Source organism: Corvus moneduloides, chromosome 1, assembly GCF_009650955.1.
Source record: "Corvus moneduloides isolate bCorMon1 chromosome 1, bCorMon1.pri, whole genome shotgun sequence".
Lineage (NCBI taxonomy): Eukaryota > Metazoa > Chordata > Aves > Passeriformes > Corvidae > Corvus > Corvus moneduloides.
Genome location: NC_045476.1, coordinates 122,636,001 through 122,662,362, shown reverse-complemented (window position 1 = coordinate 122,662,362; position 26,362 = coordinate 122,636,001). Strand labels below are relative to the sequence as shown.

The 26,362-nt window shown below is 36.8% G+C and overlaps 1 protein-coding gene and 1 long non-coding RNA gene across 4 annotated transcripts; both read left to right on the top strand.

Annotated features, from left to right (window-relative positions):
• Window positions 1-26,362, top strand: TCEA1 (transcription elongation factor A1). Of its 3 annotated transcripts, none has more exons than XM_032125236.1 (10): window positions 1-136; window positions 5,801-5,863; window positions 10,288-10,393; window positions 18,235-18,322; window positions 19,357-19,502; window positions 21,341-21,397; window positions 22,223-22,377; window positions 23,627-23,773; window positions 24,698-24,769; window positions 25,833-26,362. In XM_032125236.1, the coding sequence occupies exons 1-10, from the start codon at window positions 68-70 to the stop codon at window positions 25,839-25,841; spliced, it is 912 nt and encodes a 303-aa protein (XP_031981127.1). In that variant the 5' UTR covers window positions 1-67; the 3' UTR covers window positions 25,842-26,362. The 3 variants fall into 3 exon arrangements, with proteins under 3 accessions (XP_031981127.1, XP_031981117.1, XP_031981120.1); XM_032125229.1 differs by having other exon boundaries at window positions 29-136; window positions 19,354-19,502; XM_032125226.1 differs by lacking the exon at window positions 25,833-26,362 and having other exon boundaries at window positions 28-136; window positions 19,354-19,502; window positions 24,698-24,784.
• Window positions 249-4,866, top strand: LOC116451639. Its single transcript, XR_004243262.1, has 2 exons — window positions 249-3,231; window positions 3,994-4,866. It is a non-coding gene; the product is annotated as an uncharacterized LOC116451639 (long non-coding RNA).

The window sequence follows — 26,362 nt, the reverse complement described above, 5'->3', positions numbered from 1 at the left end:
GCGCTGCCTGGCTCCCGCGGCCGGCGCTCGACGCGCGCTGCCTGGCGCCGCCCGGGCCGCCGCCGCCATGGCCACGGAGGACGAGATCATCCGCATCGCCAAGAAGATGGACAAGATGGTGCAGAAGAAGAACGCGGTGAGCGCCGGGACGGGACGGGGCGGGAGGCGGATCGGCGGCGGTGCCGCGGGCCCCGGCCGGCCCTGCGCTCCCTCCTTCCAGCGGGCGCGGGGCCTGTCCCTTCCCGCCGCCGCGTTTCTCCGCTCTGCCCGGCGGCCTCGGCGCTTCCCTCGCCGCCCCGCGGGGCTGCGGCGCCTCCCCCTGCCCCGCCGCCAGAGCAGGGGGGCCGGCAGCCGGGTCTGCTCCCCGGCGGAGCGGCCCCGCCGCCCCCGCTCTAGAGCATTCGGCCGAGAGGAGGTTCCCGCCCGGACACCGGCCCTGGCTGGGAGCGGCTGCGCGCTCCGCTTCCTGCTCGCTGGAACCGCGGCGTTGGCCTTGCTCGGGGCTGTGGGGGAAAGCCTGCCCCCGAGGAGAGTGCCTGCGGAGATGGTCCCCTGTGCATGGGGCGTTGTCGCTTCTAGGCCTGAAAGCTAGAGTTTTAGGTGGGATGTAAAAACTAAGATATGAGTGAAGAGCCCAAACCCAGCTGCGGCAGGGCCAGAGTTGAGTGGGTAAACTTCACGAACAGATGGGGAATGTGAGCCTTTTTTCCTTCTTTTTTTTTTTTTTTTTTTTCTTTACCTGCAACATTTTTAATTGTGTTTATTAATCTGGAGAATAAATTGTGTCTCAGTTAGGTAGGATTCAGTTAGCTTAGCTCAAGTGTTCTTGTCGTGTATGCCCTTCATACAGAGCTCAGATAACATATGGTGTTTATATGATGCCTACAAACACATCAAAGTAAGTAAAATCAGAATGTAGAGCAACAGCCAGATAACTGATCATGGTTATGCATAAAACAGCATGCAAGTAAATTGTGAACTCTGTTTAGTACTTCTTTATCAGGTGGGCACATTGCTATTCTCTGGAAATTTGTGCTTGCATTTGTGATTGTTCTTCCTGCAAGGTACTATTATATACATAAAGTTGAGGGTTTTTTTCTATATGTTATGATGGTACATTAACAGTGATAGTTCAGAACGCAGCACTATGGAATTCCACTTCATAGATAAAGTATTTTTGTTATTGCTTATCACTGGGCAGTATAAAGAGCATTATTAATAATATTTACATATTTCTAGAAATACTGATTTTATTAAACCAATGAAATTTGTTTAGTTCAGAATACAAACAAATTCATTGCAAGTACACACAAGCCATGCTTCAGTTCTTGAGGTTTGAACTCTCGAATGATACTTGTGGCAGCAGGAACCTCGTCTGGAGGAAAGAGTTTTATGACCAGCATTCCTTAATTCCATATTTTTTGTCTTTGTTTTTATTTCTGTTCTCTGTGCTTTTAAGCACAAAAGCATTTGGTTTCTCACTTTCTCTAAAACTGAAGTAGGCTCTTTCCTACAAGGTGTTGAAAGGGTGAAAACTTACTGATTGAAATGCTTAAATATTATGGTCATGGGAATGACAAAGGGCAGCCAGCTCAGTTTTAAAAAGAATGACAGCTCTCAGATAATATGAGAACGACTGTTGATCCTGGGGAGTAGCAATATCAGGGATGCTGCAGGTGACCACAGGGTATTTCTCTGTGATCTGAGAGGCTTAGAAGTTTGGATAAAATTCCTAACAGCAGGTGAGAACATGTATTCACACTCTAGCATGTATAACCTAATTAACTTTCAGAGCTCTGGGGAGCAGTGACTTCTTTGGGGTCAGCATAGGTCTGGTGGCTGAGCACAGCAGGCACAGCTGGGCCAGGCTGTGCCTGGCTGGAGCCAGTGCTGGACCTTCATTTTCACCTCCATCCGAGGAGTGAGAGCATGGGACCACCAGAGGCAGTTGGGCTTTTGCGCTGTGTTGAAACAGAGCTCCTTCACTCCAGCTCCTTACTACACACAAGTGGCTCTGTTGTTGGTTTGATGTCTTCTCAATGAGCTGCCACTGTGGCCAAGAGTGGAAGTCTGACAGTTTGTCCAAGGCACATGTGTGTAGCATGATAAAAACTCTTACCTGTATCAAAGGAGAGGAGGTACAATGGTATTTAAACCAGGAGATGTCTCTGTGTTTTTCTTACTAGTCTTTGTTGTTTACAAGATATTTCTTTAATTGCACAAAGTGATTTCCTACCCAAGTCTGCTCTGCAGTTAAAATGCTAACTTTAGCAAAATTATTAAGGCAGTCTCTATGAAGAGGTACTTTATTGTCTCACAAAGATGAAGAAGAATTAGAAATGCATTCTTACACAAGTACCCACTGAATAATGATGCTCTTGACAACCTCTTGTGTTCCTTTCTCCATTTTTACTCATCAAGAACAGGTACTTGGTCTGTGTCTTTGAATGAGAATGATTTGATGAAACGCATCAATAATAAAGGAAAAAAAAGCTTTGATACTTGCTCACTCTGAAGCTGTCAAGAGTCAAATGACAAGAAATGTTTCATCTCTCATACAAAAGGCGACTCTGGCTTGTGGCAAAGCACTCTGTGGTGTTTCTTTTGATGAGTTGAAAGGGCAGGCCATGCAGACACTCTTTCTGAGTCAGTCTCTTGGTGATTTGCTTTGACTAAGGATTTAATTGTAGCTGTGCAAATTTTGTAACTATTTTAGTGAAATGATATATGCGGTTCTTCTGTTTTGAAGGAGGAAATAATATGATTTAGTATTTCATGCACTGTGGGAGACATATTTCTGCTGTTGCTTCAAACTAAAATAGGTATTACTTCTCCTTCAGAACTGTGAGTGGATTAAAACCTGTAGTGCCTTCCTTTGAGCTTTTGTAGTAAGCACACCTTACTTTCATTAAGCTGCTGTAATGAGTAGGTATGAAAACTAAGGCTGCACCCATGGATTAAAAAAATCAAGAATGCCTGAGTAAGTTTAGAGAAGAAAATAAAATTATCTGTGTTATTAAATCTATAGTCCTTTAAGTAGAACAGAATTATATCTGGATAGCTCTGCTGTCTTCAAAAATGTACTCCATTTTCTACTGCCTGAAGCACAGCTTTAAAATACGACTGTAGAATACCATTCTGTGGTGTTGTGATCTGACCAACAGAAAGAAGCTGAGAGGAGTAATCTACTGAATCTGTATGAAGCTGACTTCTGCTAATTTAAGTGACAAGGTAAATTGGAAGCCAACCAGCCTAGGAGAATGGGGCATTGCCTTTCATTTTGTATAAAATTATAGAAATGCCTTTAAAAGATTTCTAACAGTAGTCTTAATGGTTGGGGGTGTTTTTTGAGCACAGAAGTCTTCCATTAAGAATAAAAGTAATTACAGGTTGTACTGTGCAACTTCCACACTGATTTTGAGATACAGAGAGCATTTGACTTTATGCTAAGAAAAGTGGTTATGAAAAACTGTTTAGTTGGTATGAGTTTAAAACCAATTTAAATTTAATTTTAAAGCATCTAATTCTAGGTACACACTATAATTGATTAGAGAAGTATGAAGGCTTAGAAAGGATTAGTGCATTATAAATTTTGGTAATTTGTACAGAAACCAGCGCAAAATCTAGATAACATCTGTTAACCTGTTGTTTTTTGGTTAGGTTTGGTTTGGTTTTTTTTTTTCGTTTTTGTTTGTTTCTTTGTTTTGTTTATTTTGGGTTTTGTTTTGTTTGTGGGGAGGTTTTTTGGTTGTTTTTAAAATTTTTTTTTCTTTCTGTTATATTTTTTTTTTAATTGTTGCATGGTCCGTTAACCTATGTATCAAGTTACTAGTATTGGAAAACATTTACTTCTGGAATAATAAATTTGTTTTCACATGTACGGTTGAGAAGGGATATAACAGGCAAAGGAATTTTGACTAGACTGTATTTCTAAGATGAGATGAAGGGAGTGCTACTTTGCATTACAGTATTATTTTTGTGTTGAATTTGCAGACTACAGTAAGCTGTGTTTATTTTGAAATTACATGCTGTGTACAGTTTGCTAATAACTTAATTGGTGTGGAGGTAAGTCTTATCAGATTATATTTTTAAAAATGGCACATTGGCTTCTGTCATTAGTTTTGTTTTGGCTAAGAAAATTTTCTTGAATTTGATTTTGTTTTGTAGCAGTGAAGATAATTAACTTGCTTTATTTGGATCTGTGTTTGCACAGAAGAAACCACATTTATGGCTGTTGAGAGAAAAATATGGTTTAGTATGCCAACTCAATTTAGCACCTGAAAACATTGTGACATTTCTCAGTCTTGCATCATTCCTGCTAAAATTGTGTGGTTAAGACTGGAGAAGTTTTATATATCATGAATAAAAGTTAAATGAGGCTTTTGCTATCATGGCAAAATAGTAAAACTTTAGCTTTATATATTAATTGAATTTGTGTAAGGTGGGATTTGGTGAAATGTTTGGGTTTGGAGGCTTCTTTGAGTCAGAAGTGTTTGAAAAACAAAGGTTGTAGCAAACATTTGAAGGTGTCCAGAGCTGAGGGTTTTTGGATGTGACTCCAAAGTTCCACTTTCATTTTTCTCAACCTCCTGGTGGTTATTTTATCTTTAGTGGTTAAATTGTAAGACTGCAGATGTCGCAGAATATTTGAAGTTTCCTTGCAACAGGTGTCATATTAGAAGTTAATTAGGGAGAATTTGAAAAGCAAGCAAAATGCAAAATAAAATAGGATGAGTTGAGAGGTAAGGAAAGAAAAAGGAATCAAATTCCACAGATATGCAAGATGGAAATTTTGTGGGATTTATTTCCAAACCTCATGAATTTAAAAAAAAAAAAAAAAAAAAAGAAAATAAAAAGGCGGGAAGGTAATGAACTGAGCCTGAATAGAATGGCCTCTTGGATGCACAGGCAGTTGTTGCCTCCCTTCTGTTCATAGCTTCCAGGTTCAGCACCATGTGCACTTGGATAACGGCCAGATCATCTCAGCCTTTTGGGGATTTATGTAGTCTTACAGCCCACGTGCACAGTCAGAAGTGGCTGGTGCAGAGCTTTGCTGAAGTAGAGTTGGTAAATCATCAAGGTTGGAGAGGTTAAAGAGAATTACACAGCTCACATGTATGAAAACTTTTAAGTAAGGCCTACATTGCTAAAGAATGAGTTGTTAGAGTAGCTGGGTATAGACTTTGTTAATGCCTAATAGTACAGTCTCTGAACTTGACTCATCTATCTAGAAAGCTGCTAACACAGAATTAGTTAGTACCTTTCCTAACAGTCCTAGCAGGGGAAAAAGAAAAACCCATGATGTGTGGCTTTACCACATCACCACAAATACAGTTAAGAATGATGTCTATGTATGTTTTATATATATGTGTGCGTCATTGATGCAATGACTGCGGAGCTTCTCAGCTCCAAGTTCTTGTCCTAAAACTGTTGTGCTTGGTCTGAACTGAAAATTGTTGCTGTTTTCTGGATTGTTTCTGATGCTGTTAAGTGAAGTACCCTTGAAGATATGTGTTGGTTAAGTAGTATTTGACAGAACACTTTGACTGTCATTTGAGTTACATGGGGTAAAACTTCCCTAGTCTTTGAGTGAATACTTTGATTTCCAAGTTAAGGCCTGTAAATGCTTAGAGATTGTGAAGTGGAACATTCCTTGATCTAGTTCTGTGGGTAAATTGAGAACTGATGGTTTGAACCCAGTGTGTGACACTGAAGGCAGATAAGATTATGTTGTTGATATTATATTTGAAATTCCTGATTGCTACTAAGTTGACTTTTTTATTTTCTTTCTTTCTTTTAGGCTGGAGCTCTTGATTTGTTGAAGGAGCTTAAGAATATTCCCATGACCCTTGAGTTGTTACAGGTATGATTTTCTTACTGTTGTTATGTTGCAAATGTTAGCTCCATAATGATGAAGGTGGAGCCAGCAGATGTGAAAGAAGGTTGCACTATTAAAGTAGATTTGTAGGTTGAAAGTCCTTGGAAGCATTGTTTTTGTTATATGGCAGTCTAGTCTCACTTGAAGTGAGTGCCTGATTTAGGGCACTTAAGTATTTTCTTCCAGTTGCAAACTCTTAAAGCTTATCTTTCTGATTGAGAGTAGTGAATTTTGTCATGGACAGAGGAGAAGAGCTGCTTACAAATTTACTGTACATAGAATCTTACATTTTTACTCTAACACAAATGTGTGTTTCCTTCCTCCTGAAGGAAAATGCACCTGACTACAGCTGATGCCATTTTTTTTAATGAAGTTAGTTCCGGTTTTGCATTGTAAGTGAGGAGAAACATAGTTGATGCCTTTTAGGCAAGTTGTATTTGACACACACTCTGCATGTCCTCTCCCCCCACACTGAGTAGGGTATTTCTTAAGATAATTATACTCCACTTTTACTCTCCTGGGCTGGAGTGATGGAGTGGTACAGTCTTTCCCAGTTGCATGGATACTCACACTAATGTTGCTTAGATTTGCATCTCTAACAATATTTCCTATATTATTTGTAAATTCTTTCAAAAATTAAACTTGGTCAATTTTCCTTACATGTCAAGTTTCAGAGCTTGTCATGTAATTGATCAGTGAGCCACTCTTGTTCCAAAGTAACCAGATATTCCCTATCCATGAAAATTTTCAAATGGCAGAGTTAAATCTGAGACCTGAGTTGCTGTGGTAGCCACTTAAATTGGAGAAGACTGAAAAGTAACTTTTCTAAGGGGCATTAATGGTCACAGATAAAGAATTACCTATAAAGTTCAAATCTTAAAAGTGTCAGAAGCAATGACATTCTTGATTCATGCATCCTATATATTTGCAGAATGTACTTAATAAGTTATTACTAATCCTATTTCTGACAGAAAATAGAAATTTTAAGGTGTCACTTTCATGCATGAATGCTGATACAACTCTGACTTTGTCCTCTATGTATGACCTTCTTCTTTTAAAAGAAAACAAACTCAAAACCCCACAGAAAAAATATCCCCCACAAAACAAGAACAAAACCCAGAAAACCCCTCCGTTAACCTGATTCTGTGGAGTTTCTTTGTGCAGGTCTTAATGCAAATTACATTTTGCACTAAGTGTAATAATGTTCTTTTACCTTTGGAATTAAGAATCTCTCTGCAAGTGCTCTGGAAATTCAAGTACTTTGGGATATTCTTTCATAGGGCATTGACTGTACCTTAATTAGGAAGTTTTTAATAAATATCCATTGCTGTATTCAAAACAGTTCCACTGCATAAGATTGCATTTAGCAACATACTTGGATTCAATTTTACTTTTTTTTTTTCTTGAGAGTTTGATAAATATATAAAGTCTGACATAAACTTTCTTTGTTGGCATCCCAAATTTGCTTAAGCAATGGAGGACTCTGAGCAAGTGTTGAAATGTGAAGTAATCATACGCATTGGTCTGGCAGTGGATCATTAGTGTGCCAATGTCAAGAAAGGTAATGGTCATGAGGAAGTGGAAGCACTATCTTCCTTTACCTAGATCAAGAATTCTGACACATGTGTTTGAATTGATGAAATGCAGGACACAAGTGAACAGCATACTTCCATACCCTTTTTTAAGAAGTTTCGAAAGCTTGCTACATTGAGAAAAGCTTTGCTAGCTCTCTTATTCCTGTGTAATAAGAGAAGCGATGATTTTTCTTGTAACATCACTGCTACTTCAGCCTGAAATGACAAGGTCCTCTGACTAGTTTTACAGGTATGTGGAAGAGGAAGGTGAATATCATAGTCTGGACTCGTGCTGGTGTCTTGTGCCTTTCTTGGCACATTTTTTTTCACAGAAAGCTGAAGTGGTTACAGGCAGTAATACCACTGTGTTAGATCTAATGAGTTTTATGTAAGTAAGTTGATCCGTGCTCAGCTAGGCAGGGAGCCAGTAGGCTTCCTCACACATGATTTATCCCGTGGTCTGACTTGCAAATCTGTTTAGCAGCTTCACAGCATTAAAGGCATCGTGTCCCTCGTGCTAATTGTGGTTAGTGCACAGCCAAACAGTGAGTGAGTCAGGCTTTATTTTAACAAACAGGTTTTACAGGAAATTACACACACATGTGCAGAACTAGGCTGTGATGTGCAGCCCTTGTTAATGATTTCAGGGCAGTTCACTGGCAAGCTGTGGAGACCTGGGAACCCAGAGGTGGTTATTCTTCCGTGGTTGGTTTGGCTCTGCTTTGGTCTGAGTGTTCACCAGTTCTCTATCCTCACACACAGTTTAAAGTTGGTAGCACCTCTGCTTGCTTCAGTGGGTGCTCTTCCTCTCCAGCTATGTTCCTTACATTTTGCATTTGTTCTGGTTTAGAGAAGACTTGCTGCCACCATATGCTCTGCTTTGTGGTCAGTCATAGGTTACTTATGCTCGCTGCTGCTCACACCTACTGAGGGCTGCTGGCCAAAGCTTCAATGCTTCAGGGATGAAAACAGCTGTCTTACACTGTCTTTGACTGTCTTTACTCTGAAAGCAGGTGAAAAATGCTCTAGAATTTAACAAGGGGAAGAATGAAAGTACTGGAATTTTTCACTTAAAAACGGCAATCAGAAGAACAGCTCCCCAGGCAGGAAGACTGAAGAAATTTCAAATACTGCCAGCTGGTTTGTCATTAAAACATAGTCATTTTGAGAATATAACACTGATCTTTTGTGATTATCTGTGTCAGTTAGCAGGCAGATAAATTAGTGGATCACTACTTCCTCTCTTCAGGTAGACCTGATCCAGTGCTCTATAAAAGCAAACAAATGAGTTGTTTTTAGGTACTGCTTTAAGAAAGCTGGCAGTTCAGACAGTTCCCATAAACTGTCTTTCTTGTGTGATTAGAAAAATAAATTTTTCCAACTAGTTTCGTGTTTTCCTTGAGTTTTTGGATTTTACTTAGCTAAATAAGTCCGTGAGTTTGTGCGTTTTCCCTTTGCTGATGAGCATAGGCTGTTGTTATGCCCAGGTATTAATGGAGGGTTGGGTTTTTTGGTAGATACATTCTTCTCATCCAGATGTGGTATTTTATGGATTTTCAAGGGCATGTTATTCTTTATTGTCTGAACATAATTTTGAGATTTAAGTGTTCAAAATATCAGGAGAATTGGCTAGTACCATTAATCTGAGTGAACAGAGTCCGTCTTGGAACACTTTAGTAACAGGTGAGTAACCATCTGTTTTCTTTAATCCAAAATATGTGTTTAGAGCTGATGCTCAGGCCTGAGGTTATTTGATGTGTTTCCTTGGCTAAAATAGCTACGGATTATTTCAGTATGTTTCCAGTATTTAACACATCCATGGTGCCTCAGAAAGTGTTGTTTGGGTTGTAAGAAGTAATTAACAGGAACAAATCATACCCATTTTTAGCAAGCCACAAAGATTTAAATTTTCCTTTAAAGAAGAAGGAAATTTATGATGATCTGTAGCAAAAGTAAGTAGAATAGTTTATATTTAGTGAGTCCTGTAAATGGTAATGCAGCAAAACTAAGCATCCTAAGAACAAAGAATTCAGTCATCAGTCAAAATACAAAATGATAATAAAATCCTTATTTATACTGTTAAATGCTTTTCTCCTCTTGTGAAGCTAAAAGGGTGGAAATATTCTCTTTGTTGCATGAACACATTAGCCATAAATCTTTGAAAACGTTACTGTTGAGCTAAATTTATATCCCCATCTTCTGAGTCTTGAAAGGTGTGGATTGTAACTTACTCCCATATTCACTCTGTAGGTGGCAGTAGGGGCAAAGGCTTAAAGCTTGTCACCGCCTTGGCCTTTTCAGAGATAGGATAGCTCATTTTTAAAAATCGTAAACACAGAGAGTTCTGCTTCTATCTGAAGTCAGAACTCTCTGTGCTAAGGATTCTAAAGAATCTCAGTATCGCCAGAGTTTTTAGATACCTAAAACATGCCTGCTCCCAGCTGGTATTAAAGCTTTTTCCACAGCCACTAAATGGGAATTCTAAGAGTATGATGTCAGTGAAGAAGATAGTGAGCATCGTATAGTGCCGAAGTATAAATACAGTCTTTACCCCTTGTGCCCACCATCACTGCCCACCCATTCCCAAACCATTGTGATGAAGACAAATGGTAATACTGTTGTATTTCTTTCTAAAATGTCCATGTTGTTAAAATAATTTTTATAAAGGCTTGCAGTATTTTGTTCTGATAATCTCAAGAGAAAAGAAAATAAACCCACCAGAAAAGAAAAAAAGACCCTGTAAAAACTTACGTCAAAGTACAAATTTATATGTGTTCATTTGTTAAATTGTCTTTGTGTCACTTGTGATAATGTATATTTCTATTTCTTTTGCAGTCTACCAGAATTGGAATGTCAGTGAATGCAATACGCAAGCAAAGCACAGATGAAGAGGTTACATCTTTAGCAAAATCTCTTATCAAGTCTTGGAAGAAGCTGTTAGGTATGGCAACAGAAACGTCCCTGCTCTTGCATGTTTTAATTCTGTGTAGCCTTGATGCACATCCTTGACATGCCTTGCTTTGGACATATTTGTGCTCTTGTGTGAATGTTGAAACTTTCTACACTGATGTAATTGGTTTTACTCTTTGGCTGTCACTTGGCCATTACTGTGAGAGTATTTTATTGGGGCTGGCAGGCAGTAGGAAATCAGCTGCTCTGATGTGATTCATTTCTGAAGTCTCACTGCATGCAGTTGAGCTGGAGTGACTGTACTGTAGCACCAAGCACTAACAAGCCTCTTCTTGACTATTTTCTTTGTCAAATATAACAAGTACTCTGAAGAACTGCTGCAAAATCTCATGTGAGAGGGTGGAGGCTTTGAAGTTTGGTTATGAAGTGATTTGTGAAGAGAAAAAACCAACAAAAATTATGTTAAAATCTGTTAGCACTTACAGGTAGTGAGAAACAGAGCTGCACTTTCTAAAACCTTCATAATTTTAAACAGCTTACTAATTAGTGTCTTAATACTTTTTGTTTACTTTCCCTTAAAGCAATTAATACACTTAACAAAACCTTTCTGTTAGGGTTTTATTCAGGGGTATTTGGTAATACTTAATATATCTGAAAACGCTTACGTCTCAAACTGTGTCCAGATACATTTGTTCATATACTGTGGTGCACTCTATTTTGTTTCTTTGTATGTAAGTTTAGGTAAACTAAGGTTCTGAAGCTTAAAATTTAAAATAGAAAACAGTTTACATTATGATTTAAATATTTACCATTCTGTCTGGAAAAATGTGCTAAATACCAGGAGAGTGTTAGAGTCCCCTACCATTTAAATTCAGCCTCATTTTTATCAGTTGTGAAGTATTTTATCAGATACTTTATTACTGTCTTGTAAATGATACAGAAAATACTCTGTCTGTAGAAATGGACAGTTTGTGCATTTTAAGAACTTTAAACTTTGATGTTCTAGTAAGAAGCAACAGCCCCTACAGCAAACTTTTTAAAGTTTCCTTAAAGACTTTTAACCTACCTACTAGTAATACTAGTTTTAGTAAATTTATTAAGTTTAGCTAAAATTAGATAACGCTGAACATGCTGATAAAATACCTTTAAATTCATAATGACCTTTACAATAAAAGTAAATGCATATAAAGGATATTAATGTAGGATCTGATCAGAATTAAATGGTAAATAGTAAAAATAATATACTTTTTATTTTTTAACTTAAATGCAGAAGTCCAACTTTATTATATCAGGACATAAATGTGGTAAGATATGTAAGTGGAGAAATTGACTTGCATATTAGCATCAGTTACTCTAAAGACTTCCAAAAGTAGCTGCTGGATTGAGTGATTTAGCTCTCAAGTTATTAGAAGTTATTAGTCTAAGTTCTAAAAACAAAACCCTCTCAATATTTGGTGAGAGTTAATTTTTTATTTCTTGGAAGTTCAAATTTTTAATACTGCAATTTAGCTTAGACAACATAGTAGAGAAGATACTCTCATTTCCAACAGAATTCTCAGCGTTTGGGAGTGTGCTCAGATGCTGCTCTCTTTGGGGAGTGGGAGATCTGCCTGATTATTGCTGTGCTTTGACCAAAGGATTTGCCATTTGTTTGTTGAGATACTAAAAATAATTACCTCATTTTTTTAGCACTTGAGTACCTTAAGTCAGTCAAAATTGTCTTAATATGTTGTTACTTAAAGCTTACTGGTGTTTAAGTGTTCCAGCATTGTAAAACATGGGGAGTGTCCCTCCTCCTGGAGGGTTTTCATGCTGTAGAGGTCTGGGTAAGAATGTGGTTCCTGATGGGCATGGCAGGTCAATCTGGGTGTAGGCTGCTGCTGAAAGGAGCAGTCCTGACTTCCCTCCAGCCCTTTGCTCCCTCCTGTGTTACAACTAGTGCTGGAGTGGCTATCTAGAAGACCAAAGCTGGGAACTGGCCAGTTGGAAAGTAATTGTTTTGTTCATTTCTTCTGGCTTAAATTTCAATTATCATTTTTTGGTCCAGCCTGTTTGTGGTTACTGTTTCCTGCACAGGGATTGTAGCAGTAACAAACAGCTGGGGCAAGTGGACCTTCCCCTTTTGTAGCTTGCTAGTTTCAGATTGTTTTAACACAGCTGGGAGACTCTACCTAAGGTTTCTTGCATGAGGTAAAGTCAAACATGTGAGGAGCTGGAAAGCAAATAAGAAATATTTGGCATTTATCAGAACTGAATTCTTCTTGAGGCAGTGGGTATGTGACCTTCATTCATGTGCTAATTTTTGTTACAGGACAGATATTATTGTGTGTGCATTATTGTGCCAGCTCTAGTATAGTTGTAGTAATGCACTTACAACATAAAATCAAATTATTCCTGAAAATACAGTACTGCTTACATTCAAAACTTAGGTAGTTAAATTTTCATTGGTTGCAATGTAGATCTGATAATAAAGCATAGTAAGGCAAATGTTTTGCCTCTTTTATCACTGCTCAGAAATTCATTAGAATGTAAAGTTTCATAGCTGTGAAAGATAGGGTATAAGTATGGGTGGGAATCTTACAAAGTACTCTTATTCTGTTTTGTCATTAGTTTTGACTTTCTCGGAAGAATACGAAATACCGTATGTTGAGCTGCTTGAGAAATCAGTTTCGATTATGCTGTTTATAGTGCATGTAAAGTGGTATGGAGCAAAGATGGCAGCAGAAGCGGACAGCTGTTAATCGTACCAAGCATTGTACTCAGAGCTCTGAAGTCTTTGTGAGTTATTTTTATAAATGACATTTTGATTTAGGCAAGAATTGTTGACTGTTCAGGCTGCATGTAATGTTTCAGTTCAATGCTATCAGAGTTTAGTTTTTAGGAATGCATGGGAAACATGAGAACAAATCAAAGTGAGTTGTGAAGCACCAGATCTTTGTGGCTTGACTTGAGTCTTGCCAGGTTACCAATGTTTTTTTGGAGGGGTCGGAAGCTGTGCAGCAGAGGGGCTTGTGACCATTGTCTGAAGTGACTCACTGGGTGAGCCACAGTGCAAGGCCCCTTCAGATACTTTCTGAAAGTTAAAGCACACAGCAGAGATGGTCACAATTTGCACAACGAGCTAAATTCAGCTCTCAGAGTAAAATGCTGTTCAGTTATAACATGGGATTTACAAATAATTGTTTTGCCAAGTAGCTGAATATACAGAGTATGCTGTGCAGATAATGAATCTATGCATACTCATTTAGGTTGTCAGGAGTGTTTCTTACATTAGAAAAGTAACAAAAATTCCTTAAGGAATATAACCCTCATAACAAATAATTACTTGCAGAACTGAAGAGTATACAGCGAAAAAGAATGTCCAGACCTCTAAGTAAACTTTCCTCCAGTAACTTTATATACTGAACTAAAAATGCAGAATCACAACACAATATTCTTAACATTAAGTGATAATCTGTTGCTAGTATTGAAAACTAAAAGTGAGGCCACAAACATTTTGAAATTCCTATTTCAAAGAAGGGCATGCCTGAGTAATTTTATTTTAAAAGAATGTTTAAGCGTTAATAACACCAGTCAGGCATCACAGAAGTATTTTACTCAGATTACTTTGCTCACAAAATTCTTCATTATTTTGAATCTGGGTTTTATTCTCCTGGAGCAAGCAGGTACAGTCAGTCTAGGACTATCTTACAGGTACGTTAATGCTGTCACAGGGTGAAGTTGTTCAAGGATATCTCAAAACCTACTGGCTTTGCTCAAAAAAAGAAGTGTTCCTGGCAAAACAAGTTCTTAAATTAGAGTCTAATAGCGTTCAAAAATACTATTTACTATTGATAAGAAAAGTACATGTCTTGATAAGACGTCAAGCAGAATCAAGTGCAAAACCAATTTCAGTAGTTTCATTTTCATATCAAATATGAGCTGTGGAAATCACCTCCTGTCAAGTGTATATTTGGAACTGTTCATGTACTGTTAGTAGGTCTATAATTTGTTAAGCTAATCAGTGGAGAGAGAACACATGATAAATTATACCATGTAAGAGAAAAACATATATAGTGAATAAGTCCTTGTGTCATGGTCTTTTGTCACTGATGATAAAAAAAACCTTTAAAAATAGTAAACAGTTCATAATTCTGTTGTTTATTTAGGGATTTTTAGATATTCCTCCTCCCAGTGCTGCTACTGGAAAGAAACTTTACTGATCTTACCTTCATGCCTTACTACATCTTGTAGAGGAATTGCTGACAAGTGTAGTTGCTTGTGCATCTCAAGATTATTTGGTCAAAGTCAGGAAAATGGAGCCTAAATAATTATTAAATATTAAGGTTGTTGTTAAATTAGTAACTATGTCATTTGATACCTGTTGTCTTATCTCTTTCTTTTAACTTTTTTAAGCTGAATACTCAGAAAACTTTCCAGGTTCTGGTGGTGATTCATGAGTAGGTAACACATGATATCCTGCTAAATTAAATTTTCATATGATTCCAGGTAATAACTAGTCACCTCTCATTACCGTTTCTGAAAAAAAATTTATTTTAAAATTTTCTTAATTTAAAATTAGATTTATAGATTAATAACATTACATCTTTATATCTTCTAATTTTTTTCTTGTTACTAGCAAGTTGTTGCTACAAGCAATGTCTAGTGTTGTCTTGTAACCTAGTTAGAAAAATCTAGGAGAAAGCTGTTAATGGCTTCTAACATTCAGATTAGTTATGTTACCTGGCTGTATACATTAAAATTTTTGATTAGATAACTAAGTTAGATACAGTTAGATACTGTTATATCATGTTTGACCCTGGAGAGTTTTCACTGGAGAAGCTTCAAGTATCTTTCAAATTAATTGCAAGTTCCAGGTAGAAACTGCAGTGCAGTTGTTAAACTTTGAATGTCTTACTGCAATGGCTAATAGTCTATTCTTGTTACTAGCATATTCTTTGTATTTTAAAGAAGAAGTCTTAATATGAATTAGCTTCTCTTATTAAAAAACCAAAACTTTGAGATTTTATTTTATGGTCTCCTGAAGATGCAGTAGCTAAAACTGTGAAGTTACAGTTTTCAATCCTAAAACTGGTGACAATTTCCATTTGTTTCTGAAGAAAAAATCGGTAAGTTTGAATAGCTGTATGGAGTTGAAAAAGGAACTGCACAACTTGTAATTTATATTATATAAATATTTATAATGTTCTGTAGACTTCCTGAGGTGAATCACATTGGAATTTTTAAAGACATTTCACAGAAGGGCCATTTTTTTTCCACCTTATTTTGTTAGAATTTCTGTGGTCGTTCATAGTTCCCATTAGATGTCATTCTTCCTTTCTATTAGAGTCTGGCCATTGAATGTAAAATAAGGTAATTAGTAGGGACTTTTAATTTGTCAAGGATAATTTTTCTTTCCCCGGAGGATAGGTGAAATGCTGTCTAGCAGGCTGTTAATTGCACTCTGTTCTTTTGTCAATACCGTATTTCAATATAACAAGTTATCTTTATTAATGTTTGAGTCTAAAGATGGAAAGCACCTCTTCTAGTGCTTTCCAATTTATGATCCATAAAAGCAACTTAAACACTCAGGATGCTATTAACTTTATTTTCAGCTTTCTGAAACTAGATTAAGCAAAAACATCTATAAACTCTTAAGTGATTAAAGAAACTATAGTTTTGAAGACATACTTGCTGAAGATGTCCAGTCTCAGCTGCTCAAGTCTGACCTTGGTTTGAGACATCCTTGCATGGACTGGTCTGCAGCTATAGGAGGAGCTGTGCTTTTACCTCTGTGCCTTGTGTATGCCCTGTCCTTCATAAGGGAAAGAATCCACTGGGGTATTGGCAGGTGTTCTCAGGTGCCTGCCCTTGGAGAAGTGGTGCTGGGCTGAATGGAAGTGTTTGATAAAAGAAAACTGGGTGCCAGCTATAACCACTGTGGTGTATATGGTGCAAAATAAGCAGGAGATACATAGGTCAGACCTGAATTTGAAAACATGTGTGCCAGAAAAATGTGTAGGTAAATGGGCTGAAGCAGAGCTCCTGCTTTGCAGGACTTGAGCTGTACCCCAAGATACCTGTTTGATCTACTGGTTTGTCTTAAAGCCTCTGACAAAAATGATCATGTACTTAAAACACTGGGAAGGTAAAAGAGATTGCATGCATATTTAGAACATCTTTAAAGATTATATCATGTAATCAGTTGTTGCCATAGAGAGAGTGAGTATGCATGTTAAAAATGGGAGTTGTTTTCTTTCTCTTAGTGCACTTCAGTTGTCATAGCAAAGAACTTGTGTGATCCATTCAGTTTATAGGCTTGTTTGCTTTCTTAGTGAAATTACTTTTTATAATCAAAAGTTGTTAAATTGCTATCTTTGTTAGGAATATTTTTGAATAACATCTTCAGCTTATTGAAGACAATCAGCCTAAATGCATCATCTGTGTTTAATTATCTTTTTTACCTTAAATGAAGAAATTTTTCAAGGATTTAATACAACATTGCAACAATAAGTGAGCCCTTGAAGGCTGGGGGAGTAATCTGGAGAATTATCTTTTTGTGCTTTTCTGGTTCCTATACTATTTTGTGTGCATCTCTTTATAGATACAGCTGGAGACAGAATAGTAGATGGGTGCTTAGTCTGATCCAGTACTGGTGTCTCTGCTAAGATTTTTTAATAAAGTGATATTTGATTGGATAAATTCCTTAACTCACAGGTTAAGGAAAGTATCAAAATCATGTTCAGTTTATTGTTCCTATAAAGAGAAAGCCAGTACAGTTATTTTCTACTCTATAAAAATAAAATTAAAAAGCTCGAGTTTGAAGAAACCTGAATTTGTCTGTTACATACCACCAAGTTCCTCTGAGAAGCACAGAGATGGGCTTCCTCTGGAATTAAGGATACTTTTAGATATTTCAACAGGGATTTACACGCTTAGTTCAGGACATCTTTGTTGGCAAGACTGAGCCTTAACGGATTTCCCTCCTTTTCTTGTTCTGTTTTTGATTAATTTTAAAGTTTGTAATATATGCTTATTCTGATAATACAGTGTCTACAAATTTAGAAGTTTAATAGCAGCTTTATAAGGACTTGGAAATAGGAATTCACAAAATCTGTCAATCAGTGATGCCAGTCTCACAAGGCTTTCTCTGTAGGCAGTAGAAAGCCAGCCTTTCTAGAGAGCAAATCAAAGCAGGCACTCAATTTAGCCACTCTGAAATCCTCTTTACAATAGAAGGGTGTATCCATTCTTGCTATGCTAGAGTTAAATGTTGTGATTGCTCTTTTCCATAAAGACTTTTGTCTTTATTCTTTATAAAATCATTGTGAAATATAACCTGTATGTTGAATGGCAGATTCAAATATATTTAGACACTGAGACAAATAATTTAAGAGCTATCACAGAAAATACTGTCTGTGTGTCTGGAAAACTCCTTCAAAAATATGAAAATGACTTTCTATTTTGCCTACCATGGTATTTTCACAATATAATTAATAAGAATGGATGTATGTAGTAGGAACTTACATATATAAAGCATGGAAGACAAACTCCAGAGACTTGATGCAATACCTAAGGAGTTACTGCCTACCTAATGCAGGAGTGTTCGAAAAAATAAATCGTAAAAGTCTGTGTTTCTGTCATGTCTTCACTGCCAGTTTAAGCAGATGCTGGACTTGACTTGAAGGATCTGAAATGTTGTCATGTTTTCCATTTCCTGTGTTGGGAGGGTGTTGGGAAGTGGAATGTTATACTGCAAGAGAAGGTCAAAGCAGAGAGTGGGAGCTGATAGCATTTCCAACTGGTTCAGGAGAAATCATGGTATTTTACCACTGCTTTAAATCAGTTACTATTTCTGGGTAGAAGAGAGTTTCTCATGTTTTGTATTTCCAGATGGACCTTCAACTGATAAAGATTCTGAAGAAAAGAAAAAGGAGCCTGCATCTTCCTCACAAAACAGCCCTGAAGCCAGAGAAGAAAGGTGCTTAATTATTAATGGCTGTGCAAATAATCTCAGTCAGTATAAATTAACTTTAAACTATTTGGTCCAAATTTGTCACATTAGAGACAGCTTCCATGTTCTTTTCTGAAAGACAGAGTTGTACGAGAAAGAGTGTGTTATTAGGGAAGTAAACCGTGCTATTGTTGACATAGAAAAAAAAGAAAGACATAGGTCAAGATATGGCCAGACAAGTTTATTGTTTATTCCATCCGTTGGGTCTGTCAAATACTCTGTCCTGTCTCAGTACTAGCACCCAGCTTTGAGAACTGTAAAACAACTTTCAGTCTCTGCTTTGTGGTAATTGCATATGCTTCTTTAGTGTGTTAGCTTTTATGTTTAATAAACATGCTGCACTCTTTTTTGTAAACACAAAATATGTTACCAGAAAAAGAAGTCTACATTAATGTCACTGCAGGAGCTGAAGAACATTTACAAAAGAGTATTTGCAAGCCCACTTCTTCTATACATGTCTGAGTTTAGGGATCTCTTTTCAGCAGCCATTTTAAAATTGAAATTTAACCTCTAACTATATGTCCTGATGGAAGCTGAAAACTTGGTTTACAGTTTGCAAAACTAGGTAAATTGTGGGGGGTTTTTTGTGCCCATGGCACCTCTTCAATACAGTAAGCAGATTGAATGCAAGGCATTCACTGCAGAGTGAATGTTGGTGTGATGTATCGTCACTGTTTTTTAAAGTAAAGTTCCGTGGGAGGAAAAAAAAGATTTCATGTCAATGTAAAGAACTGAGAATTAAGGCTTATGTGCCACATAATGGAATGAAATACCTGCTGTGTCTCTATTGTGTGGAATACCCTGGTGAATAGTCTAAAGATGCTTTAAAATTGTATTGACTCTAAAGCTATAAATAGCTTTAAAAAGGTGGCCTGTGTTCTTATTTTGGAATACCATCAAATGGATATAGCAAAAGACCTGTATTTTGCCCAGAAACAAAGTTCTTTGAAGAAGGGGGAAAAAACATTAATATTGGTTTTCATTTTGCCTTTTTTTAGCAGTTCAAGTAGCAATTCCAGCAGCAGGAAGGAGGAGGGTAGTGCTCCTTCAAATTCTTTCATCCCTTCCTTTCCCCGGGCTCCAAGCACTTCAGACTCTGTACGAGTGAAATGTAGAGAAATGCTCTCTGCAGCTCTCAGAACAGGAGGTGAGCTTTGTAGACTATATTTTCAAGTTTAAATATTTCCTTCTTCTTTCTGTCTTTTCCACTCTACATTTTCTCCTGCCCCGTAGGGTAGAATAAACCCTGTTTGTGTCCATTTGCGTGTGTAGACCCATAAACCAGTTCACCCAAGGTGCCAGTAATGAGTAGCCTTGACAGCATGGGAATGTTTCAAAATGCATCTTCATTGCTGATGATTCAGGACATTTTGTGGCTCAGTTCATCTGATAGCTTGCCAACCGGGGATCTTCTTTTCAGGAAGGCTATTGCCTCTTTAAAGTTTTATTTAAATATTTTTGTAGAGGCTGCTATTTTTTTTTTTGTCTCAGTCTTTTTGACTGAGGGGGTGTGACTATATACAAGACTGCCTTTCTTACACCAGAGGTCCTGGAGACCTTCGGATTTTGAAGCTGCCTTACTGTTGTGATTTATTCTTGATGTTTCATCAAGATACTTGCAATAAGAGAGTCTTGCATTGCTCTTAACTTCGTGCCTTTTGGGTATCTGTAAATTCCTTGACTGTTGCGGGTTTTTTCTTTTTCTCTCTCATGCACACTTGGGTGTCTTTAAAATGACAAATTGAATGATATGCTAGATAAGGAGCAAACTGAAAGCTGCACTTTACAGAATTGCCTGATTTTTTTCTGGTGTGTCCTTCTCTTCTATCAAAATTGTGACCCAGCTCCTGTTTCTCTGTTCTTAGCTTAGTGTAACTTGGCCCAGTGTCAGTAGACTTCGGAATCATCCGTGTTTACTCCCTTCATTCTTTTATTCTTTCTTTTAATTCATATAAATTCAGGTATAGACAATAAGCAAAGCTGACTGAAGACCATGAATTTGTGATCATCTGGATATGTAGTTCACAGACTTCTTTTGGGACCAGACAGTCACATACAGCATCTTAGTATTCATAATTCTATGTAGTCTTAATTTTAGCTAGTTTTCCAAGAACCTTTTTTGCTATGTTGCTTTCGATAGCACATGTAAACTGATGACCCGTGAGTTAAAAAAATAAGGTTATTTTCTTGTTTTATGGCCTTTGGTATGAGATTGAAGGAGGAATGATGTTTGGATTACTCACTGAAGTACACCCATGTTGAAATGAGGAGGCAAGCACTGTATGTAATTTGTTCTTAAGCAGTCTTGGAAAGGCAGATGTCTTTGTGAGGCAGCATTTTGGTCAGAAACAGTAAACAGTTATCTTGAGACATTTTAGTTCAAGTGTTGCATTGTCTTCAAGACTGCTGTGGTCTATTTCTTCTAATTTATGTGTTTCGTGACACATCTCTGTTTTGCATTTTAAAAAATCTAGTAAGACAGTTTGTTACTTAATTACTATGTTTCTAATTAAATCTTTCTTTTCCCTGCATGCAGAATATTTATTTGCTTATTCTTGTATTGTGTGGACTAAAACAATTGATTAAACACAATATAAAATGTTTCCTTTTCATAATAGTCTGTTCTATGCGCAGGCTGTGGAGATGGGAGAGATGCCAAACCTATTGGAATATTCAAAGCTTTCTGTAGTAATGGTTTTTTATTTCTACTTGTGTTTACAACTAGGTGTCAGAACTTTTTTGATTTTTAAAGGTTTTTAACTCTTTTGAACTTCTGTTCTGCTTCCTTTCACTTATTTTTGTTCTTCCAAGTAATAAATTTTGAAAGGATAAGTATGCAGTAAATTAGAATTACCTATACAAAAAGAAAACTCACTGCAGGTGTTTTATAATTTTCTGAGTTTCAGAGTTCTGAAACTATAGGGATCTCAGGGATATAGAACACAGAGTGCCAGGTGCTAGTATTTTATTATTTGTTTTCATCAGATGATTACATTGCTATTGGTGCTGATGAAGAAGAGCTGGGTTCCCAGATTGAAGAAGATATCCTTTGTTGTATATCTGTGTGCTCTACCCAGGAGTGTTTTTAAAAAACGCAGATAATTTTCAAATGAATTAACTATTGAGTGTTTTTATATTTCATGTAAAACAAAAATGGTAAACTGTGTTCGATACATCAGTATCAGTATAAATTTAGTGTTTAAAAAAACAGCCCAACCTAAATGATTTGCCTTAAAATATGTAGGAATGCGTGTAGGTGAGTGCGTGTGGGTTCTTTTCGGCTCAATATGTTTTCCTTGCAGCAGCAATATTATATCTTACTGAAGCATTCTTACATAAAATTCTGGGCTCTTCTATGCTATTTAAAAATCCTTTCTTGTTAACAGTTAACAGGCTTCTTAATCATTTTCTAATGTCTTTATTTGATTTTCTACAAGTTTATTTCTAAGTGAATTCACAGTTTTCAAAAGGGTAGTTCTGGTAGCAGTGTTTGAATGGTTCTGGAACAGAGGTTTGGGCTTCTTTTTTTTAACGAAAAAATTGTGTTAGTGAGCTGTCATTGTTTGAATATTTGGTTCAGAAATGAATTAATTCTCAGAAATGAATTAATTTCAGTTGAGATCCTACTACCCAAAAATTCATATTTCACTGACCATGTACTAAGCTGTGATTAGGATTCAGAAGGTTGTGAATTCTGCTGTGTTGAACAGGAGCTGTTGGTTGGGGTGGGGGGAGGACTTGATGGACAGTGAAGTACATTGGTTTAGAAATTGCCCCCCAAAATGAATCTTTTCTAGTGCTCTGTTTTACTTGTTAATGTGTTACTCTATTTTACTTATCCATGTTTTGTTCCTTAATACAAAGCACCTATTTTTCAAGAATTAAAAAACACTGATATGAAATACAAAAATAGGGTACGAAGTAGGATAGCGAATCTCAAGGATGCAAAGAACCCTAACCTAAGGAAAAATGTATTATGTGGAAACATTCCTCCTGACAAGTTTGCCAAAATGACAGCAGAGGTAAGTAAAGCACAGGTCTTGAACTCTTTCCTTATTGGACTTACATCCTGGCCTGTATTTATTAGCTATAAAAGTAATTTATGTAAGCTGCCCATACTTCCAAAAGACTGTGCCTTTTTTGTAAAGTCAAATGAAAAATTAGATTTTATGGGAGAGAAAAATTAAAGCGTAGTTAAACATCGTTTCAGTTTTGTAGTTCTGCTTCTGTGTGTTGGATTCTTTCCCCTCAGATGAGGTATTAAAGGAGTGTCTTGGAGACTGAAGGAAATTAAAGCTATGGTCAACTAATGAAAATCATGGCTAACTTTATTGCAAAAGAAAGCTGTGGTGGGTTTTTTTGGTTGGTTGTTTTTTTAAATAGAGGCTGGTGAAAGAATGTGTAAAAAAAAGTAAATTGTACCTTCAGTATGTATTTTGATTTTCTTTGTTCTACATATTTATATACATATGCACAAGCATATATTTTGTCCTGTCCAGTGCCCATTCTTTGTTTGATTAAAGTTTTGGATTAAAATGTTAATGACTAAAACCCCCTTAGTGTTAAGATTACTTCTGAAGTGAAACAGCATTGATACAAGATTGGCATTCCACATCTGCATGGGGTGTTGAATAAAACTGTACTGAAAAAAAGGTAACAAATTGGTTTTGCTGTGTACACTTGATTGCTAGACATTGTGGAGATCTTGTGCACTAAAACTATGTTAAATGAAAAAGAAAATGGGTGATTCTGAACTCTTTATAGAAACTAAGTGTGTATGATTTCTGGTTACACATGGTAAATTATTGCTGTACTGTATTTATTGGTACAAATATGGAAGTTGTCAAAATAATGCAAATCTTTTCCTATGATAAATCCTATGTGGGTCAATGAAACAATTATCCTAGGATCTAACCTAGGGAGAGGATCTTTTTTGCATCTCTGGAGGACTTTTAAGTCCTCTACCTTGTCTCTCTTACATTTCTGAACTTCAGAAGTGCATTTGCATAGAAATGTTTCTAGATGTTTGACGTTGTAACTTGTTTTTCCCTGTGTTAAAAAAAAGAACATTTTAAACTTTTTGTAGCTTCTGTGCTGTGAAATATCCCAGCTTAAGTCTTGTAAAATTAAAAATGTGTAGAATTACATTGCCCTTCAACAGAGTTGTTGTTCATGGATTCTAAATAAAAAATTGTATTGGCTCACACAGTGTTAACTTGTTTTAAAGCTAAAACTCTCTAGTAAGCTCTGTCTGCTCTTTGTCCTTTGTAGGAAATGGCAAGTGATGAGCTGAAAGAAATGCGCAAAAATCTGACCAAAGAAGCTATCAGAGAGCACCAGATGGCTAAAACAGGAGGTACCCAAACTGATCTGTTTACATGTGGCAAGTGCAAAAAGAAGAACTGTACATACACCCAGGTGCGTGGTTATTCAGACTCCTTGTTTTCCTTTTCCGAAGCTTAAGTCCTATATATAAAGCTTGTCAGAGAAAAAAAATTGAAATTGCAAAATGAACTTTTAACAAAATGCTGACAAACTTCAAAATGTGAAGATAGCTGGATCTACTTAGTTGTGCTTATGTAAAGCAAGTTTGTTGTATTTATTTGCCAAAAACTTTATGTAGATCCAAGCTGAGTATCAGTACAGACTGAAACTTCAGTTTCTTTGCAATGCTGAATTTTTGCTAATTCTTCTTAATACATCTTATTCATAAAGGTTTTATGTGGAGGAGAGATAATGGTTTTAATGTGTGTAAACTTTGTTCTACAGAGGGACTAAATAGCAGAAAATAATACATATGTATATACACATGCACATTTTTAAATATATTGAATGTACCATTTGACTAACTCTAGACCCTGATCTATAGTCATTCCTACAACTGCAGAAAGGGGGCTTTAATTTGCTTAACAGTGCTTCAGGGAAGGTAATTTTCATCATAGGATCAGCTGCATTTATATTTTCTATTGCTTATCAGATGCTTTAAATAGCAAGCTGTTTTTCAGTCATGAGACTTTTAAGCCTTTGAATCAGTAAAGGTATGTGAAGCTGTACTGAACATTGTAGTTTTAGTGCAGAATCTGTTCCTAGGAATACGTGCACAGCTCCATGCAGAAGTTGGTATTTTAGTGCTACTAAATCTCTCAAAACCTAAGTTTATAATGGCTTTATAGCAAGGCAAAAAGCCCAGTTTCAGTTGATACATAAAGTTAACTTGTAGTTTTACGTGAATTTGTTTCCTTAATGTTAAACTGTGGTTGAAACAGTTACATTGAACACACACTAACAAAAGTTGAAGATACTAATTTTCCTTTTCCACTCTGGCTCTTGCCTTTGCCAAAGGTTCAAACCCGCAGTGCTGATGAACCCATGACAACGTTTGTTGTCTGTAATGAATGTGGAAACAGATGGAAGGTAAGACTGTGTTAGACTGCTCCGCACATTTGATAGCAGGCAGCCAGGCTCTGTGGTTAATTTTGGTTTGCAGTAAATGTGACAAATCACTTTCTGTTGACTTTTAGTTATTTCTTAACCCATTAATGGTATTACATGTTGAGATGGCAAAATTGCTTTAAATTAGAAATGTATTTTTGACTGAAGGTATGAGATCTCTCAAATAGGTTGGTGACAAAGGGGGAGAGAAGTAGGACTTAGTCCTTGCGACATTTAGTTACAATACTGCTTTGCCATATGAAGTGGTGACAAGCTAGTCACAGTGTTTTCTCTTTCTTCACCCAAAGTTCTTTTAACTGGTTTTAATCTCTTCTTTGGTGAGTGTAGTGGGCCTTTTTTAGCCCTTCTGTTACTGTTTTTTCTGGTTTTTGCTATTCTGAAAAGAAGAAGCAATAAAAAAGAGAGATGACTGCTGCTGTATTCCAGTGCCAGGATAAGTGTAGGGCAGTGATAACTTGATTGAATCTTTTTTTTAAGTTCGGGAAATAGGAATGTATAAAGCTTCTGAGAAATACTGGTAGTTCAGTAAAACGGAGAAACGCTAAAACAAGGCTTGTAAAATTTACAGTTTAAGATGTGATTGCATGCAGCAGGAAGCATGATAACCTCATTCTATTATTTTTCTGTGTTAAGAATGCTGCAGCTCTGCAGGGCCATGCCACAGTATACATTAAGAGTGCCACATAAAAAAAATATTTTATGCATCTTGGTTTACATAGCTTATTGCTGAATATTGTTCAAATATGTGCTCCGAGATATCTAGATAATGTATAAAGCTTAGAAATTGTTTGATGGAATTGTTTGTAGTACCTGGAAAAGTCTGTTTGTCCTTAAAACTTTCTGTAAGGTGGCAGTTACGGAAGTGTCTATATACAGATGCCTGAAGGAATGGTTACAATATAAGCAAATGCTTTAACTAGTAATTTCCATATCCTAAGTGTGGTGTTATATTTCTGTATCTTCTTGCAAAGATTTAGAACTAAGCTGTATGAAGATCTCATAAAAAATTCTTTTCTTTTGACAGTTCTGTTAAAAGAAGAAATTGTCAAGACATCTGGACCAGTATGAAAGAGGATTTTGTAATTAGCTTTAAAAACTAGGCTAAGCATCTAGCTTCCTGCAAATGGGAGGGTTTTTTGGTTTTTCTTTTCTTTTTATTTCAAAGCAGCATACATGCCTCAAGTTAGCCTTTGTTTTGACACAACCATCATTTCCTTAAATGCCTTCCTATAGCTGGTAGTCAGTAGGGCCAGGTTGCTCAATTGTATGGTGAATTCTAAAATATTTTTTCATTTTTATAAGTAAGTTGACATTAAACTTTTACCAGTTAAACATTTGGGTAATTGTCTTGGTTTTTTCTAACTATGTGAATAATGTACTGTGCTTTTTGTGGTCTGAAATATACACGCTCCTCCTGTGTGTATTTTGCCTCTCCACATTTGCTCGGATGTGAAAATGAAATTTGTTTCTCTCTGCTGTGCTCACTAGCTTTGCAAGCAAAAAAGGTATATAAGTTCCTCATAACATTAAACTCAGTTGTTAACTAAAACACAA

Coding starts and splice junctions, on each gene's coding strand:
- TCEA1 (XM_032125226.1), top strand. CDS start 68: ATGGCCACGGAGGACGAGATCATCCGCATCGCCAAGAAGATGGACAAG. Junction 22,378..23,626: donor TTGCCAAAATGACAGCAGAG/GTAAGTAAAGCA, acceptor TGTCCTTTGTAG/GAAATGGCAAGTGATGAGCT. Junction 23,774..24,697: donor AGAACTGTACATACACCCAG/GTGCGTGGTTAT, acceptor CCTTTGCCAAAG/GTTCAAACCCGCAGTGCTGA.